The sequence below is a fragment of the Ailuropoda melanoleuca genome, chromosome 8, assembly GCF_002007445.2.
Source record: "Ailuropoda melanoleuca isolate Jingjing chromosome 8, ASM200744v2, whole genome shotgun sequence".
NCBI classification, from domain to species: domain Eukaryota; kingdom Metazoa; phylum Chordata; class Mammalia; order Carnivora; family Ursidae; genus Ailuropoda; species Ailuropoda melanoleuca.
Genome location: NC_048225.1, coordinates 10561670 through 10578604, shown reverse-complemented (window position 1 = coordinate 10578604; position 16935 = coordinate 10561670). Strand labels below are relative to the sequence as shown.

At 44.6% G+C, this 16935-nt stretch overlaps 1 protein-coding gene across 1 annotated transcript; it reads right to left on the bottom strand.

The window, feature by feature from the left end:
• Positions 1 to 1584: 1584 nt before the first annotated feature.
• NNMT (nicotinamide N-methyltransferase) lies at positions 1585 to 16286 on the bottom strand. The gene is made up of 3 exons (XM_002926619.4): positions 15975 to 16286; positions 14973 to 15180; positions 1585 to 2062 (listed from the first exon to the last, which is right to left on the bottom strand). Exons 1-3 carry the CDS (start codon positions 16126 to 16128, stop codon positions 1630 to 1632), a joined length of 795 nt encoding a protein of 264 aa, XP_002926665.1. The 5' UTR covers positions 16129 to 16286; the 3' UTR covers positions 1585 to 1629.
• Positions 16287 to 16935: the final 649 nt, after the last annotated feature.

The following is a 16935-nucleotide window of genomic DNA, read 5'->3' as shown; positions in this document are numbered from 1 at the left end:
CAAGAGCAGTTGTTTGCAGAAAGGAGGCACAGCCCTGGTCATCCCCACCTGCTTATAGGAACAGAGTTGGACTTGGCTTTCTCCATCCAGCCTGGACTGACCTGTTAGTGTCCTTCAGGATGGAATCTCTAGAAATTGTAACATGAATGTCCTAGGAGATCGAACAGTTGAAAACAACCTGGAAACGGACTGATATTGTCTTGTGACTTGATGGTCCTACACAACCAAATGAACCCACATGTGTGATAATAGACTCTCGGGCTCTGATGTGATTGTCAGGGCATGTGGGGATCAGAGGAAGGAAAGAATCTCCCTGCGGGACACAGCGATGTCCTCTGTCAGTAATCCTAGGGAGAAGAAAATCTTGGGATGAGAAACAGACTGGAGAGATGGGCCTCAGACCTGGGGGACAAGGACACCCCTCTCTCTAGGGAAGGGGTAGGCAAGCTGCTTCTGTAAATATCCAGATAACAGATATTTTAGGCTTTGCTGGCCATACCTACGGTTTCTGTCACAATTACTCAACTCGACCATTATAGCACAGAAAGAGCCATAGACAATACATAAGCGAACAGCCATGGCAGGGTTCCAGTAAAACCTCACAAGACAGGCAGCAAGCTGGGTTTGGCTCACGGGCCATAGTTTGTCTACCTTTGTCTTAGAGCGTCGTGGCAATGGGGCCTAGGAACCAGGGAAGGCAGGCATGCCATGGGCAGGTAAGCGTAACTCCAAGGAGATGCTCCAACAACTATGCCAAAAGGCCACCTTCTAGGGACACTTGGGTGGCTGAGTCAGTTAAGCGTCTGCCTTCTGCTCAGGTCATGATCTCGGGTTCCTGGGACCCAGCCCTGTGTCAGGCTCCCTGTTCAGCAGCAAATCTGCTTCTCCCTCTGCCTCTGTCCCTCCCCCCCCAGCTCGTGCTCTCTCTCTCAAATAAATAAAATCTTAAAAAAAAAAAAAGGCTACCTTGCAGAACCCTCTAAGGATACGAGCACTGAAGATACCTGTTTCTATAGCAGATGTGAGACGTGCCTGTTACCTCTCCTGCTAACTCCTGAACTTCTCTTCAGGTAGAAGTCACAGCCTTGCCCTAGCATGTTAAAGGAAGGACGAGAAGGGCCTGCCCCAGACTTAGGACCCAGGAGCAAAGGGGACGGCTGTTCTCTGACCCCAGACGTGGTGGTAGCACCAGTGGACCCCCACAGAGGATGGGGTCCCCAGAGAAGACAACTACTGGGGAACAGGAAAAGCATGTTCCCAAGAGAGAAGGAAGCAGCAGCTCCCCTGGGAAAGAGAGCTCATCAGGGCAGACCCTGCTCTGCAGGCCTGTGGAGGCATGAGCCGCCGTAACTGGGATGCTTAAGGAAGAGGAGGTCGTCTTTTCTAACCACGGGCAGTGGAGGCTGCATGTGTCGGCTGCTCATCCTTGGGTCCCCACAGCACACCCAGGAGCACGGGGTCGGCGGACCCCAGTGGCTCCTCCACTGACTGACTGCGCCCACCCTGTCATCCACGAGCCATCGGGCCCACCGGTTAGACTCCGCGCAGCACCATGACCGTGGCGGTTAGAACCAAGGACCGGGGTTAACTGGGCCAGGGAGGAATTGCTTTAATTGCAACCACAAGGGATCATACAGATGTGCTCAGCTTCCGCCCCACCAGGGAGAACAGCCCTTCGTTGTCACACATGGTGGAAGAATAGCTTTGGCAGATGACCTCAAACCGCTCCACGGAGTAGCCAGCCTCTCTCACGGCAGCCTCTATTGCCTCCTGGCCCAGGCAGAGGCTGGAGAACCTCTGCTCCCCGATCATGTAGTAGCTGCTCTTCAGGGCGTCCACCACCACCAGGAAGCCCCCCGGCTTCAGCAGGCTGCCGAGGTTCCTGAGGGCTGCGCAGTAGGCAGGGAGGTCTGGGCAGGCGGCGTCCAGGCACAGCGTGCTGAGCAGGCAGTCGGCCGGGGGCAGGGACACGGCACCCAGCGGCCGGCTCTGAGTCACGTCGCACTTCAGGACCCGCCTGACCGTGCGCCTCAGCTTCTCCTCCTTCTCCAGCTCCTTGGCTCTGGAACACACAAGCCGACAAGCGCCACTTGCACCTGTGCTCACGAGAACCCCAGCCCTCTTTGATCGGGGCTGAAAATGGCAGGGTCGTCCCACATGGTATATCCTTGGGGACATCCCCGCTGTAAGAATGGGGAAAGGAGACATGAAGGGCCATTTTGCCATAGGAATGTGACCGCGTTACCCTGTGCGGGGCTAAATCCCCTTGTCAAGCGGGCAATAACGCGAAAATGATAATGGAGTACATCCCCACTTCTCCCATGGACTGGAATCCTCCTCCACTGCTTAGAATAGTGCCTGGCTCATTAATTATTATTATCATTATTACTTGTTTGTTTATGAATTATTCCACTTGTCTTCTCTGCCAAACTGCAACATAGCAGCCACTTGATTGATACGTATCAGGCAATAATGGCTCTAAGATGTGGAGACAGTATTTCTGGGTAGCTGCTGAGGAGTGCGTTGGGTCATCCCCAGACAGTTACAGAAATGGTCAATAACCACAACACAACCGTGACCAGGGCCCCTCTAGAAAGAAGAAAACCACTAGTTGCCATTCTTGAACCCCGAAACATATTCCAGACAGAGAGTGTTTTCTCAAGGGGATCATTTTCTCAGTAGTCTTGCTCAGAAGACTGTCCTTTTCTGCCGAATCAGCAGGGTTTCCTGAGAGAAAACCCGTTGGTGAAAGAGGCAGAGGAGACGAGGGCAGGAGAGGAATAGAGTGTCTTGGATCCTTTTGGAATTTGTTAGGGGAGGTGCGAAGGAACAAGCTGACGGGTGAGCTAAATCAAATGAGCATATAGAGTGTACAGGAGAAACTGGAGAAAGAGACAAGGAGAAAGAATGGCAGAAAATCAGAGAGCTACGAGAACACCTAGAACGAGTGTTTAAAGTGCCCAGAAGGCCACAGAGCCCAAATAATAAGAATGATGACTGACTATCCAGCACTTTGACAAAGTCAATCAGCAGAGAGAGCATGAGGGGTGCAAATCCAGGCCTACATTCCAGCAACACACAGTCCATTGGCTCCAGAAGAAGACAGCCTCTCAGGCAGCAAGGCTTGACGGAGACAATGGCCCCACAGAGGACGGCCCAACATCAGAGCAGATGAGAGAGAGACTTACCCTGGGACCACTTCTGGTCGCGTGGAAAAGTCAATGGTTCAAATAAAACTTGGAAGTGGACATCCACAGAGAATGATTTGGGATAACAGCAACTAGTTGTGAACATTCTATTTCAATATTTAGTTAAAATCTTAAACCCAGGGGCGTCTGGGTGGCTCAGTCAGTTAAGGGTCTGCCTTCAGGTCAGGTATGATCCCAGGATCCTGGGATCAAGCCCCATGTTGGGCTCCTTGCTCAGTGGGGAGCCTGCTTCTCCCTCTCCCTCTGCCTGCCATTCCCCCTGCTCGTGCTCTCTCTCTGTCAAATAAATAAATAAATAAAATCTTTGAAAAAAATCTTAATCCCAGTGCATAAAATCAGCTATTTATAAACATCCTTTACATTATAATTTTCCACTTAGAGGTTTGGCAATAAGCACATGAAAAAAATTTTCAACATTTTTGGTCATCTGAGAAATGCAAATTAAACTGTGAGATACCACCTCGCATCCACTGGGACAGCTACACTAAAAAAGACAGACAATCACAAGTGTTGGCAAGGACGTGGAGAAATGGGAACCTCCACACACTACTGGTGAGATTGTAAAATGGTCCAGCTATTTTGGAAAACAGTCTGGTAGAAGTTTCTCGGAAGGTTAATCATTGAGTTACCACGACCCAGGAGTTCCAAGAGAAATGAACACAGATGCCCGCACAAAAACTTGTACCTGAGTAATTATAGCAACATTATTCATCGTAACCAAAAGATGGCGACCGCCCAAATGTCCATCAACCAATGAAGGAATAAATAAAGTGTGGCATACCCATGCAACGGAATCATAGTCAGTCCTATAAAGGATGAAGTGCTGATTCATGCTACAACATGGAAGAACCTTGAAAACAGGATGCTAAGTCAAAGAAATCAGAAATAAAAGGCCACGTATTGTATAATTCCATTTACATGAAATGTCCAGAAAAGGCAAAGCTACAGAGACCAGAAGCAGACCGGTAGTTGCCAGCAGTGAGAGGGTCCGGGAAATGGGACTGACTGGCAGTGGGTACAGGGTTTGTTCAGGAAGTTATGCAAATGTTCCAGAACTGGGGTGAAGATTGCACAACTACATGGTAACACGGAGAACTACCCAATTGCACACTTTAAAAGGGTGAATCATACGTGATGGTAATTTTGTCTTGGGAAAGCTGTTACACTAAAGAAAGAGAAGTAGCTTAGCACGGTATTGGCTTCAGGGAATTCCTAGCAGCCAATAAAGTGGGAGAGACAGGGAATGATAATTACCTTTGGTTGGGTCTACCTACTCCCCTGTCAAGGGTAAAATGGTACTAGGGTGACCAATTTGTCCTGATTCGTCTGGACTTTCCTGGTCTTCCCACTGAAAATCCCATGTCCTGGGAACCCCTCTCAGTCCTGGGCAAACAGGAAGTTTAGTCATTCTAAAAGCAGGGACATCAGTTACAAAGCTGCTATTCAACCTCCTAGAACGTGGGTGATTTGACTGAACATTTTAAGAGTAAAAAATAGCAATTCAACATAACAGAAGTCTGTGAAACACAGATTTGAATAGGTAACTTAATCTAGAAGAGAAAAATTCAAATAACCTATCTGCACATATGGATAACTGAAGTGTAGACAAAAAGCTGAAGGAGTGACAACATGGTGTGTTTTTTTAATGTGTTTCAAGATCCTCTATGTTGGGAACACTGTGGGCTTGTGTATTTAAGTGATGATGTCAGAAGCACATTGGACATCTGTGCCCTATTGTGTGTTAAGCTGTTTGAAAGACACGTGTTACCAGAGAACTAGTCCTTGCCAGTCAGTTGATGATGGAAATTGTTCCCAAACAGGGAGACACACTGCGAAGTCTAGAAATCTCACAGAGAATGTGCCAATTTGAGAGGGAAATTGTCTGGAAACACCCACTGCCACGGAGGCCTGCTTGTCCCTGGGCACACAGCAAACACTGGGGGACTCGGTGGCCCAGGTAGCTGTGCCAAGATGCCACCTCAGAGCTTCCGAGTGCCTGCGCTGAGCCCACACCCAGGGAAATAGACTGGTCTGGAGACACAGGCAAGTACCGCTCACTTCAGCTCAAGGGGTAAGGAATCAACACACAACAGAAAGGTGTTAGGTGTTTCCACAAGAAGCTAACGGCAGCGTGACAGTTTCTCTAGGTATGAAGGTCTGCTCTTTCCAACACATCACAACATAAAAAGGGGCAGCCATTTCCTCTGTCAATATGCAATCCACAAAGCCTGAGGGAGCTGGGGGGGGTAGAGAGTAGGGCTCCTGGAGGAGCGGTTGGTGAGGGCGTATTCCCAGGCCCCAGGAAATTACCCCGAGCTTCAGAGAAGGTTTCTCCTGCCTCATCTCTGCAAGGCAGCTGGTGGACCAGAAGCCCCTGGATGAGATCTTTACATGACACTCACCCCCCCAGAGCCCTGTCCCCAGAGGTTCCTGCAGGCCCTCCTGAGCAAAACGTGTTGAAGATATAAAAAGCTACCTAAGCTTGAATATCAATGTAAGAACTGTACGAGCCAGGAATAATCATTAGTAAGACTTTGGTACAGGCTGCAGCTGAATCAGGTGAAAGACAGACATTTCAGGAGGGAGAGGCTGGGAAGAAAATGCATGCAGTTATTTATCTTACAATTTTTTTGAATCTCTGTGATGTGGCAGCAAGGGTGCTGGGCAATGGGGACCCAAGATAGAATAAATGAGAAACAGATCCTATCATCATGGGGATTACAGTCTAGAGTAGTCTGGGGCAGAGGGGAGAAAGAATTAATCCAATGATCATCCACAAAAATGACAATTTAATACTGTGATAACCGCTAGGAAGGAGGGGGACATGGCGCCAACAGGGAATGTTGGAAGCTGGACTTGGTCTAGAGTATCAAGGAAAGCTCCTCCAAAACTGAGTCAGGTAAGCAGAGACGGAATAGGCGAGAGTTCACTAGGCCACAGAGAGTAGGGAGGGGAGGAGAATATTCCAGTAAGGGGAAATAGCACGTGCAAAGGCCATGTGGTGGGAGGAAAGATGGAGAGAAGGCCAATGAGGCTGGATCTGAGGAAAAAAGCAGAGCATGGCAGAACGTGAGGCAATGGGGGCCAGCAGGTGCTAGACTAGAGAGGGCTTTGGGGGCCGTTTTAAGAATTTTGCTTTTTCTCCTAAAAGCCATGGGAAGTTAGGAAGGGGAGCTAAGCAAGGGAGTGGTGCAATCAGATCTACAGCTTGAGGTGATCACTTTGGGACAAGAGTGGAGGTGGAAGGCCAGTTAGGAGGGAGAGAATGGTGGCCTGGACCAGGAAAATAACCTGGATAGAAAATATCGGAAGGCATATACCGGTTTGAGAGAAACTCAGAAGTAAAATGGGTAGAACTTGGTGCTGCTCACAGAGCATGACAGAGGGAGGTGGGGTGCCGGGGGGCTCAGTCGGTTAAGTGTCTGCCTTTGGCTCAGGGCGTGATCTCCAGGCCCTGGGATCAAGCCCCATGTCAGGCTCCAAGCTCGGCGGGGAGTCTGCTTCTCTCTCTCCCTCTGTCTCTGCCCCTGCTCATGCTCTCTCTGTCTCTCTCTCTTTCTCGAATGAATAAATGCAATCTTTAAAAAAAAAAAAAAAAGAACATGACTGAGAGGGAGAAGGCAAGTTTGGCTTCTAGGCTTCTGGCTTGTTCAAGTAATTAGATGATGGCAACACCCAGGGAAATGAGAGCACCAGAGACAGAGCAAATTTGGGAGGATCAGAGCTCTATTTGGGACACTTGCAGGCACACAGGTAGAAAGGCTTACCGTTTGAAGGAAATGGCCAGGTGACGTTTCCTCAGCCTGCCCTGCGCATTTTCCCAGAGAGATAACGCAGGGAGAACGTCTAAGAGACAGGCATGCTTTTAAAAGCGAGAAACTTCTCCTAGGTATCACTGAAACAGTCACCATGACCATCGAGACCTTGAAGCTGAGGAGGAATATCAATCTTTGACAAGACATGAAAATACGGAGATGCTTCAGCATAGAGGAAGTTCAACAGCTTTGCGGGACAAATGGGGCTCAAGTGTGTCTATTTTGGGCAACAGACAAACATTTTCTTAAATAGACACGAGAATCTTCGTACAGGTGTTCAGGCTTCCCTCTGTCAGGCACGCAGGCCTAGGTGGAGGAGCTGCTCTCTGTAGAGACATGGGGTGGGGGCTCCAGCTTCCCCAGACCCTTCCAGGCTGCCCTGAGGACTAAGGAGAACTTGCAGGGCACACCTGTAACTCATTCCCACTCACCAGTACCTCCTGGTATACCTGTTGGGAAGCTCTGTTCCAGACACCAGTATTTCTCAAACCATAAAATACATACCACCCCCCGCAGGTCGCATTAAAATGCAGGTTCTCTGGTTCTGAAGGTGGGGAGCAGGGCCTGAGAGCCTGCGTTCCTTAACAGGCTCCAGGTGATATGGAAGCTGCTTAGTCTGAGGACCACGAGGCAGGCCACACGCGATTTCCAGGAGCCAGCGGTTCATCAGGGCCGTTTCTAGGATTTCTTAAGGTAAAAGCTTTCTCCTTGGCTCGTGCTGGAGTCGTAATTTATATCTGAGCGTGTGACTCTCAGACTTGATAAATAGTATGAAGCCAGCATTTGGTACCAATGCCTTACAACTTCTTGGATAGTTTTAAAAATGAGTGGTTTCTAAAAGAATGAGTCACACTGCAAAGGCAGAGGACCAGGAGACAGCTCGAATTGTCTTTGGCAGCAGTCAGCACAAAAAACAGCTTCAGATAAAGAAGAAATAATCTCTGAGGAAATAGGTTGTAGGCTGATGGAGGTACTTGAAGATGCAAGAAAGACATAAGTCGAATGGGATCGCTATCGTTCTCAAAATAGTTGAAGCCACAGGATCTGGTGCAGGGATAAGAGCGAGAATGCAGAATTTTACTGCCAAAAACTGCGGCTCCTTACTCGAACAGGGACTAGGAAAGGACAGTTTCTAGGGAGCCAATTGTTACAAGCTGATGATTTTGGCATGAGATAAGCAGCAATGCTTTTAGTATCCTGCTAGATTTTAAGGGCTCATTTCTGAATGAGATGGAAAGGCTTGTGATAACCAGGGAAATTGAGAAGAAAGTTCTAAAAGCCTTCTTGACATATGATTTGGACCTCAGAAAGGTATATTGTCTGACTGACTGAAAACTCTTTTATAAACTTTCCCTGAAATTCTATAAATCCTGGGAAATTCCTTATTTATTCAATAACTTTGAATATTGCCCAAATCCTCATAGCTACAGGATTTCCCCCCTAGTTAATACCTGTTTTATTCTGTGGAATCACCTAGTTGATAGAAAAAAAAGAGGTTTGAAATTACATTTATTTTGAAGAACATTATCTTCAGTTTGAAGACTACAGCAAGCATAAAATTCTAAGTAAAGGGTTTATAGGTTAAAATGGCATATGAAAGTAGCCTCTCGACTTCTTACTAAATGCCAGGAGGGGAGAAGTGGAGAAATATTCAGGCAACACTAAACAATTTTATGGTGTTTTTCACGTGTAAAGGCATCCAAAACACATTCCCAAATACCTGGGCTTAGAAAATGTCACTTACGTGTTCTTCTTAAAAACATTATTTGGAGGCCTATTCAATGGACCAAAAGATGAATCAGAATTAAAAACTCAACAACTAGAAAAATCATGTAAAATGAACATAAAATTAAAATGTTCGCATAATTGCGAATACGATTACAAAATGAAATCAAAGGTCCAAACTGATCTTGAAAGAAAATATGAAAATGATGCCTTAAATTAAAATATTTAGACTGAAAATCTCCAATTTTTAAAAAAGATTTTATTTATTTTTGTGTGTGTGAGAGAGAGAGTGCATGAGTGGCAGGGAGAGGGAGAAGCAGACTCCCTGCCGAGCAGGGAGCCTGATGGGGGGACTTGATCCCAAGGATCCTGGGATCATGACCTGAGCTGAAGGCAGACGCTAACTGACTGAGCCACCAGGCACCCCAAAAATCTCCAATTTTAACAAGAAACACTGGGGAGAGAGATGACAGAAGGACTTTGGGTATCAAAAATTGTTAATTTCCTTATATTATGAGGAAGAAAAAAATTACTGATTCTTACCTGACATTGGTAAGCTGAGAGAATTTGTCTCTAGCAGACCTGCATTTTAAGAAATACTAAAAGAAGTTCTTCAGGTGAAGGGTAGTGATGCCAGATAGAAGTCTAGATCTGCAGAAAGGAATGAGGAATACTGGACAGGACAGATATGCAGATAACTACAAAAAACTTCATATATGTTCATTTAAAATACTACTGACAAATGTGAATATACTTAAAACTACTGAACTGTATACTTAAAAATAGTTCAGATGCTAAATTTTATGGTATGTGTTTTTTAACTACAATAAAAATAAAGCAATAAAAAAATAAAAGCACTACTGACTTTTTAAAGCAAAAATAATAACAATGTATTATAATGTTATAGCATATATAAAATAAAATATATGACAGGTGCTTAAGGCAAGAGTGGGTTAAAGGAATTACACTATTGAAATATCTTACATTGTTCATGAGGTATTAGATATGTTAAAAATACATACTGAAAGTTTTGGAAAAATTACACATGCACACACATATATACACTCACACAAAACACAAAAGAGGTCAATAGAAAAGATCAGAGTCAACAGAGAAGATAAAAAGGAATACTAAAAATCTTTATATTTATACTAATGGAATACCAAACATGATTACACCAAGGAGAAGCAGGAACAAAGGCAAAAATGAACAACAAAACAGGTGGGACAAGTAGAAAATATATACCAAGATGATTGATTTACACTCAATCATACATTATCAGTAATTACATTAAATATAAGTGAACTAAAGGATCCAGTTAAAAGGCAGAAATCATCACATTGGGTTGAAAAGCAAGACTTACTACATACCACTTGCAAGAAAAACATTTTAAGTATAAAAACACACATAGGTTGAAAACAATAGGGTGGAAAAGATATACCATGTCCATTAGTTATCTATTGCTGTGTCATAAATTACCCTAAAACTTAGTGATTTAAAATGACAATCACTTATCTCCCAGTTTCTTGGGTCAAATATCTAGGCACAGATTAGCTGAGTACCTTTGACGCAAGGTCCCTCATGAGGCAGAGTGTTGGCCATGTCTTCAGTCTCACCTAAAGGTACAACTGGGGCAAATTTTCTTCCAAGCTCACTCCAGACAAGTGAGTGAGAGGGAACACTCAATAGGGAAGCCATAGTATTTTTGTAAGCTAATCTCAGGATTGATGTCCCAGTACTCTGCTGCATTGTATGTGTTAGAATCTAGTCACTAAGTCCAATGGACACCCAAGGGAAGGCAATTAAACAAGAGATGAGTATTCAAGGTGAAGATTATTGGGAGCCACCTTTGACGCTATCTACCGTTCCATGCAAACACCAACCATAAAAGGCTGCTGTGGCCATATTCATATCAAAGTAGACTTCAAGACGAAGTGTATTACTGGCAGTAATGGAGATATTTCTTAATGACAAAATGGTCAGTAAATCAAGAAGACAAAACAATCCTAAAAATATATGCAGGTAGTAACAGAACTTCAAAATGTATGAAGCAAATGTTGACAGACTGATAGGGAACAAGAGATAGATCCACAATCATAGTTTGGGATTTTAATACCTTTCTATTAGTAAATGATAAGCAAAAAGTCATGTAGAAAATTTGAAAAATACTACCGATCTACCTGACTTAATTGATATTTATAGAAACTACACCTACAACAGGATGATATACATTCTTTTCAGTGTGGAAAGCACATAGATTGTTAACTGAAATAGACCATCTGGTGACCATAAAGTCAATCTCTGGCTACAATAAAATTTAAGTAGAAACCAATAACAATATCTAGAAAATCCTGAAATTTTTGGAAAGTGAACAACACAATTCTAAATAATTCAGGTCAAGGAAGAAACCATAAAGGAAATTAGAAAATACGTTGAAGTGGGGCACCAGGGTGGCTCAGTCCGTTAAGCATCCAACTCTTGATTTCAGCTCAGGTCATGATCTCAGGGTTGTGGGATCAAGCCTCATGTTGGACTCCATGCTCTGATAAGGGGTTAATAACCAAAACATATAAAGAGCGTATACAACCCAACACCAAAGAAACAAATAACCGGATTAAAATGGGCAGAGGACCTGAATAGATATTTTTCCAAAGATGATATACAAATGGCATGTGAACCACGTGCTCAATATCACTAGTCATCAAAGAAATTCAAATCAAAGCCACAATAAGATACCACCTCCTACCTGTCAGAAAGGCTAAAATAGACAAGAAATAACAAGTGTTGGCGAGCAGGTGGAGAAAAAGGAACCATCGGCACTTTAGGTGCAGCCACTGCAGAAAACAGTATGGAGGTACCTCGAAAAATTACAATCACCGTATGATCCAGTAATTCCACTACTGGCTATTTCCCCAAAGAAAACAAAACACTAATTTGAAAAGATCTAGGCTCCCTTTTGTTTCCTGCACCATTAATTACAATAGCCAAAATAAGAGAAGGAGCCCAAGTGTCCATCCATGTCCAACAGATAATGATGTGTATATAATATAGATATTATATGTACACACACACTAGGTACTACTCGGCCACAAGAAATGCAATCTTTCCATTTGCAGCAACATGGGTAGACCAAGAAAATATAGTGCTAAGTGAAATAAGTCAGACAGAGAAAACAAATACCGTATGATTTCAATCATATGTGGAATTTAAGAAACAAAGAAAGAAAAAAGGAGACAAATAAAAGAAACAGACTCTTAAATAGAGAGAACAAACTGATGGTTCCCAGAAGGGAGGCGGGAGGGCGATGGGGGAAACAGGTGAAGGGAACTGAGAGCACATTTATGATGAGCGCTCAGTAAAGTACAGTAATGTACAGAAATGTTGAATCATTATATTGTATGCCTGAAACTAATATAATGCTGTTTGTTAATTATACTTCAAATATATTAAATATAATATAATAAATATATTAAATATATAGTATATAGAATATATGCTTACATGTATACTATATATAATATATGCTTATATATTTTGTATATTATACTTATATATTATATATATCCTATATATATTATATATATTTATATATATTTTATTATATATAATATATACTTATACACATTAAATTTGCCAGAATAATCTTGAAAAAGAACAAAGTTGGAGGATTTACACTATCTGATTTCAAGACTTACTTTCCCTGCCTGGTAAAAGGGGTAAAAGACCAGTATAAACCAGGTGGAAGTTTAGTGACTCCGCATGTAGCAAAAACATTAATTGGGAAACAAAACATAAAATTCCCATTTGTCCATACCACATTATAAGGAATTGTATAAACAACGAGTCACCTTGATAACTTACATCGGACAACCCACGTTGACTATCAATAACACAGTGTAGCAACAACATGTAAGAAAACAAACCTGAAGTTTAGAATGCTCCAGCTGAGCTAGAATACAGCAGACCATGACAAGAGAATGCAGGGGTTAAAGAAATAGAAGCAGACTTTAGAGTTAGTTTCAGAAGAGAACTTGACTCAGGAATAAGCACATTTGGTGAAGCGATGAGAATCAAATTGAACTAGATATAGAAAAATGAATTGACCATCACTCCAGAAGAAGAGTGTGGAGGTAGACATGCTCCTCAGGGACATTTAAGATCACATGATTTTATATTTACCCCTGGGATTCTGGAATATTCCTCCACTCCTCCTGTTGTTCAAGTTGAGAAACATGGGCATCATCCCCGAGACTTCCCTCTCGTCATGCCCCATGACCAGTCATTACCAACTCTTATCCAGTCCATCTCAACAATTCATCTTAAAATCATCTTCCTTTCTCCATCACCAACCAATCCACTGGTCCAAGCCACCATCATCTCTTACCTGGGTTAAAGTGTGTCCTTTCTGCATCTCTTATTCTCCTCTAAACCCTCCAATCCATTCTCCAGCCAAGACATCTTTGTAAATGTAAATGGGATCACATCACCTTCCCGGTTACACCTCTAATGCCCTCTCATCGCACTTGAAGTACAGGATCGTTAGCCTGGTCTCAAAGCCCTTAGTGGTATGACATGTGCCTGCCTTCCCTGATGTGAGGTCTAGGGGACTCGAGACTTCCTCGTCTGGTCCACCAGTCTATCCCAGTAGCTAGGACTCTGCGGCACACCGTATGTGCTCAATCCGGGCTTGTTGAATAAATGAACAAGTGTTAGTTTCTTTAACCAAGAGCCAAAAAGTGTCAGCACTTGTTTCTTGAAGGGGGTTGTCTTGCTGGGAAGTCAGAGAGCCCTTTCCTGACCAAAGCATGGGATATGTTCATTAAGAATAAGTATGCTTTGGGGGCTCCTGGGTGGCTCAGGAGGTTAAGTGTCTGCCTTCATCTCAGGTCAAAATCTCAGGGTCCTGAGATCGAGCCCTATATCAGGCTCTGTGCTCAATGTGAGTCTGTAAAATTTCTCTCTCCCTCTGCCCCTCTTCCCATGCACTCTCTCTGTCTCTCTGTCTCTAAAATAAATAAATCCTTAAAAAAACAGGTGTGCTTTCCCATTGTGAGCAACAAGACAAGGAAAGACAGAGAATGCTGTGCCACACAGATTAGTATATGAGCAAAGCCTATGAGCAAAGGTGGGGGTGCAAACACGGGAGGAAGTGGATTGGGGAAGGAAGAGTTGTGTAACAAACCATGGGCAAGAGGGTGGAGAAGGACAGAAAATGTGCCAAAAAAAAAAAAAAAACAACAAAAAACAACCCCAATAAGAACAGGAAAAAAAAAAAGTAAAAATAACTGAGCTTACAAGAAGTAGCAGACAGAGCCCGCAGGATCCGAAGAGGGATATTGACGTGGCCTTTTGATATAGCTTGCAAAGGAGTCTGTGAGCCTCCCTCGGCCACACGCATAGCAGCAGCAACGTTCTGCGGCTGGAGGGACAGTGCGCTGTGCGGGCCGAGACAGCGGGACTGGGCTGAGCCGTCCAATGGCCAGAGGGTGGAGGCACATCAGGACAAGAGAAAGACGAAGTAAAATGCAGAACGGGCCACCTCTAGCTAGTAGGAGACTGACCAGCTCTCATGCGGAGAGAAATTAATCATTGAAACAAGACTCGTTTGCATGAATTGACTTGCAGACGGGGTAGGCTAAGCGCTTGGTCATTAGCTCTGAGTATGTCAAGCTCTGATTTTTGTGGATGGTGAGTAACAAATTCTTTTCAGATAATTCCTTCACGCTGCTAATCCCCGTTCAAAAACCTAGTCAGCTTTTTGTTGTGTCTGGTGGTGTCAGCATTGGCTACCCTCGCGGCAGAGTCCCATGCACCAGGATGGAAGATGGCTCTGGGGGGCAAGCCCTGACACCCCAAAACTACTGGTAAGGAGCCAGTTTCACCTCTCTCCTAAACTTGTCCTAAACGTCATTGTCCCATGGTGCCTGAACCGCACGCTGTGCACTCACACTGGCCTGGGAAGGTTTTGTCTCCTCTTGGCCCAGTGGCCATCTCTTCAATTCTCTGATCTGGTGCACGCACGTGCACACACACACACACACTCCCACTCCCCTCTGGCTCATTCTCTCTCTCTCCTTCTTATTCTCCATTTGGATTTCTCTTTGGTCTCTCTGTGTTCCCTTTGCTTTTTAACTTGGACTCTAGGGATGACTCTTGGTTCAGAAAAATGAACCGTCACTCAGGTACCATCAGAAAGCTGGGAAGCAGAGCCTGGTTTCTCTACCTGTTCCCTTCGAGCTCGCACACGTAGGTCACCACTGGGGACCAGTCAAAGGCCCCTGGTTCCTTCTTCAGCCACTTTTCCAGTTCCTGCAAGTTCTGGTCTGTGTAATCGGTGGCAATGATCTCCTTGAAGGACTCACAAGCAGAGAGGAGCTGGTAGATGGTGGGGCCAGAGCCGATGTCAATCAGGAGGTCCCCCTTCACGCCATCTGGTTTAGAGGAGGCAACAAGGAAAGGGGGTCAGACCTCATATGACAGCTGCCAGAGCTGATACGCATGGTCTTTGCTGGAACTGGGCAGGAGAGCCCCAAAGACAGACCACCTCTCTACTTACTCCTCATCCCTCAAAATCTTTTTTTAACATCTTTGCATTTCCCAGTCCCCAGTCCAGGCTGGAGGCACGCTGCTGGGGATTTTTAGGTGTAGAAGGAAGAAAGATCTACATCTGATGTACAGACCCCTGATCCAGAAAAAGGCCACACAGAAAATGTAAAACCTATTGAGGAACGCTGCTGGGGAAAGTTAGAATTGCTGTTGTTGTTTTGTTGTTGTTGTTGTTGTTGTTTTAGTTGAGCTGTTATGTCTCTCTCCAAAAAGCATCCAGTTCTTCCTATGTGGGGAGGTCTTTTTACTCACGCACATTCACAACATTCCTTTGAGTTGGAAGCGGAGTAAGTACCAGAATCCTCATGTCTTAAGTGGCCCATCACGGCTAAGTGGCTTGCTCTGGTCACCCAGCAAACTGATGTGGAATCAAGGACAGAATTCCTGCCTTCAGGTTTCCCTTTGCACAGCCAATGAGATCATGCATATAAAAGCACTTTGTAAATTGTAAAATAGCCATACCAAAAAAGCATTGGTTTTCATTCTCTTTAAATAAATGAGTAACACCAGAAGGGCTGTCACATAGCAAGGACTAGAGTCAAACCCAGCCATGCCCTGAGACTCTGTCTGTATGTCTCACATTTTGGCGGGGAGACACACAGACAACACACTAACTTACCCAGGCAGAATATCTTGAAAAGATTTTTCAGAAGATGCCTGAGAATCTCGTTTTCCGCAGAGTGTCTGGACCCAAAGTTGTAATATTTTTCTAGGTAATCCCGAGGGTTGAAATGTCTCAGGTAAGTGTCCTTGGAGGTGAAGCTAGGTTCCATCGTGGCTCGGTCCTGTGTCCAAGACTCTCCCTCCCTCTCCTCCAGAATCCAGGGAGTCACCCTGCAAAAGCTGTCTTTTTAAGTCTCAGGCTTCAATCTTTCTTCTGTTAAACCCGCCCCTTAGAGACAGATATTTGGTTAAACACTAACAGAAACACACCAAGAATGTTTTGGCTGTTCTAGGAGGTGATGAAACTTTTGGGCAAGGGCGCCTAGGAGATGTGTGTGCGGGAAGGGGAGGGCCATGAGCTACACGCAATTCTCAGCCAAGGGGTGAAGTTCAAATGCGGGAAGAATCATCCGGGCTCGTCTGGGAAATCATTTAACTCATAGAAGAACCACTAAGTTTAGAAAGGTGGGGTCATTTCCCCAAAGCACCATCATTCTTCCTGTAATGATTCTCCCAAAAGAGAGCCACAAAGAATGGTTTAAATTTAACAGTCATAAGGAAAGAGAGGAAAGAGGAGGATTAGGAAATGTCTTTAGGGCTAAGGAACGTTGGCTAAAGAAGGAATCACAGATGAGAGAGGGTAAAAGAGCAGTTTTAGAAGCCTGGAGGAGACTCCCTCCAATGCCTGGGTGGACCACATTCCTGTAATCCTCTCCTACTCTGCAGGCGCCTCACTCCCCTCCCTGTGCCTCCACAGCCCCCCAGCAGCTGCCAGTCCTCCACATCAGACAACCACCTCCTCCCAAAGCCCCCCCACTCATTTCAATCCATTAAAATCCTGACGGTCCTTTCAAGATGAAATGTAAATGCTGTACTTCCCTTAAGAATTCCTTACATTCCCTTTTCTGGACTCACAT

Coding starts and splice junctions, on each gene's coding strand:
- NNMT (XM_002926619.4), bottom strand. CDS start 16,128: ATGGAACCTAGCTTCACCTCCAAGGACACTTACCTGAGACATTTCAAC. Junction 15,181..15,974: donor TTTCAAGATATTCTGCCTGG/GTAAGTTAGTGT, acceptor CCTCTAAACCAG/ATGGCGTGAAGGGGGACCTC. Junction 2,063..14,972: donor TGCGAGCTCGAAGGGAACAG/GTAGAGAAACCA, acceptor TGTGTGTTCCAG/AGCCAAGGAGCTGGAGAAGG.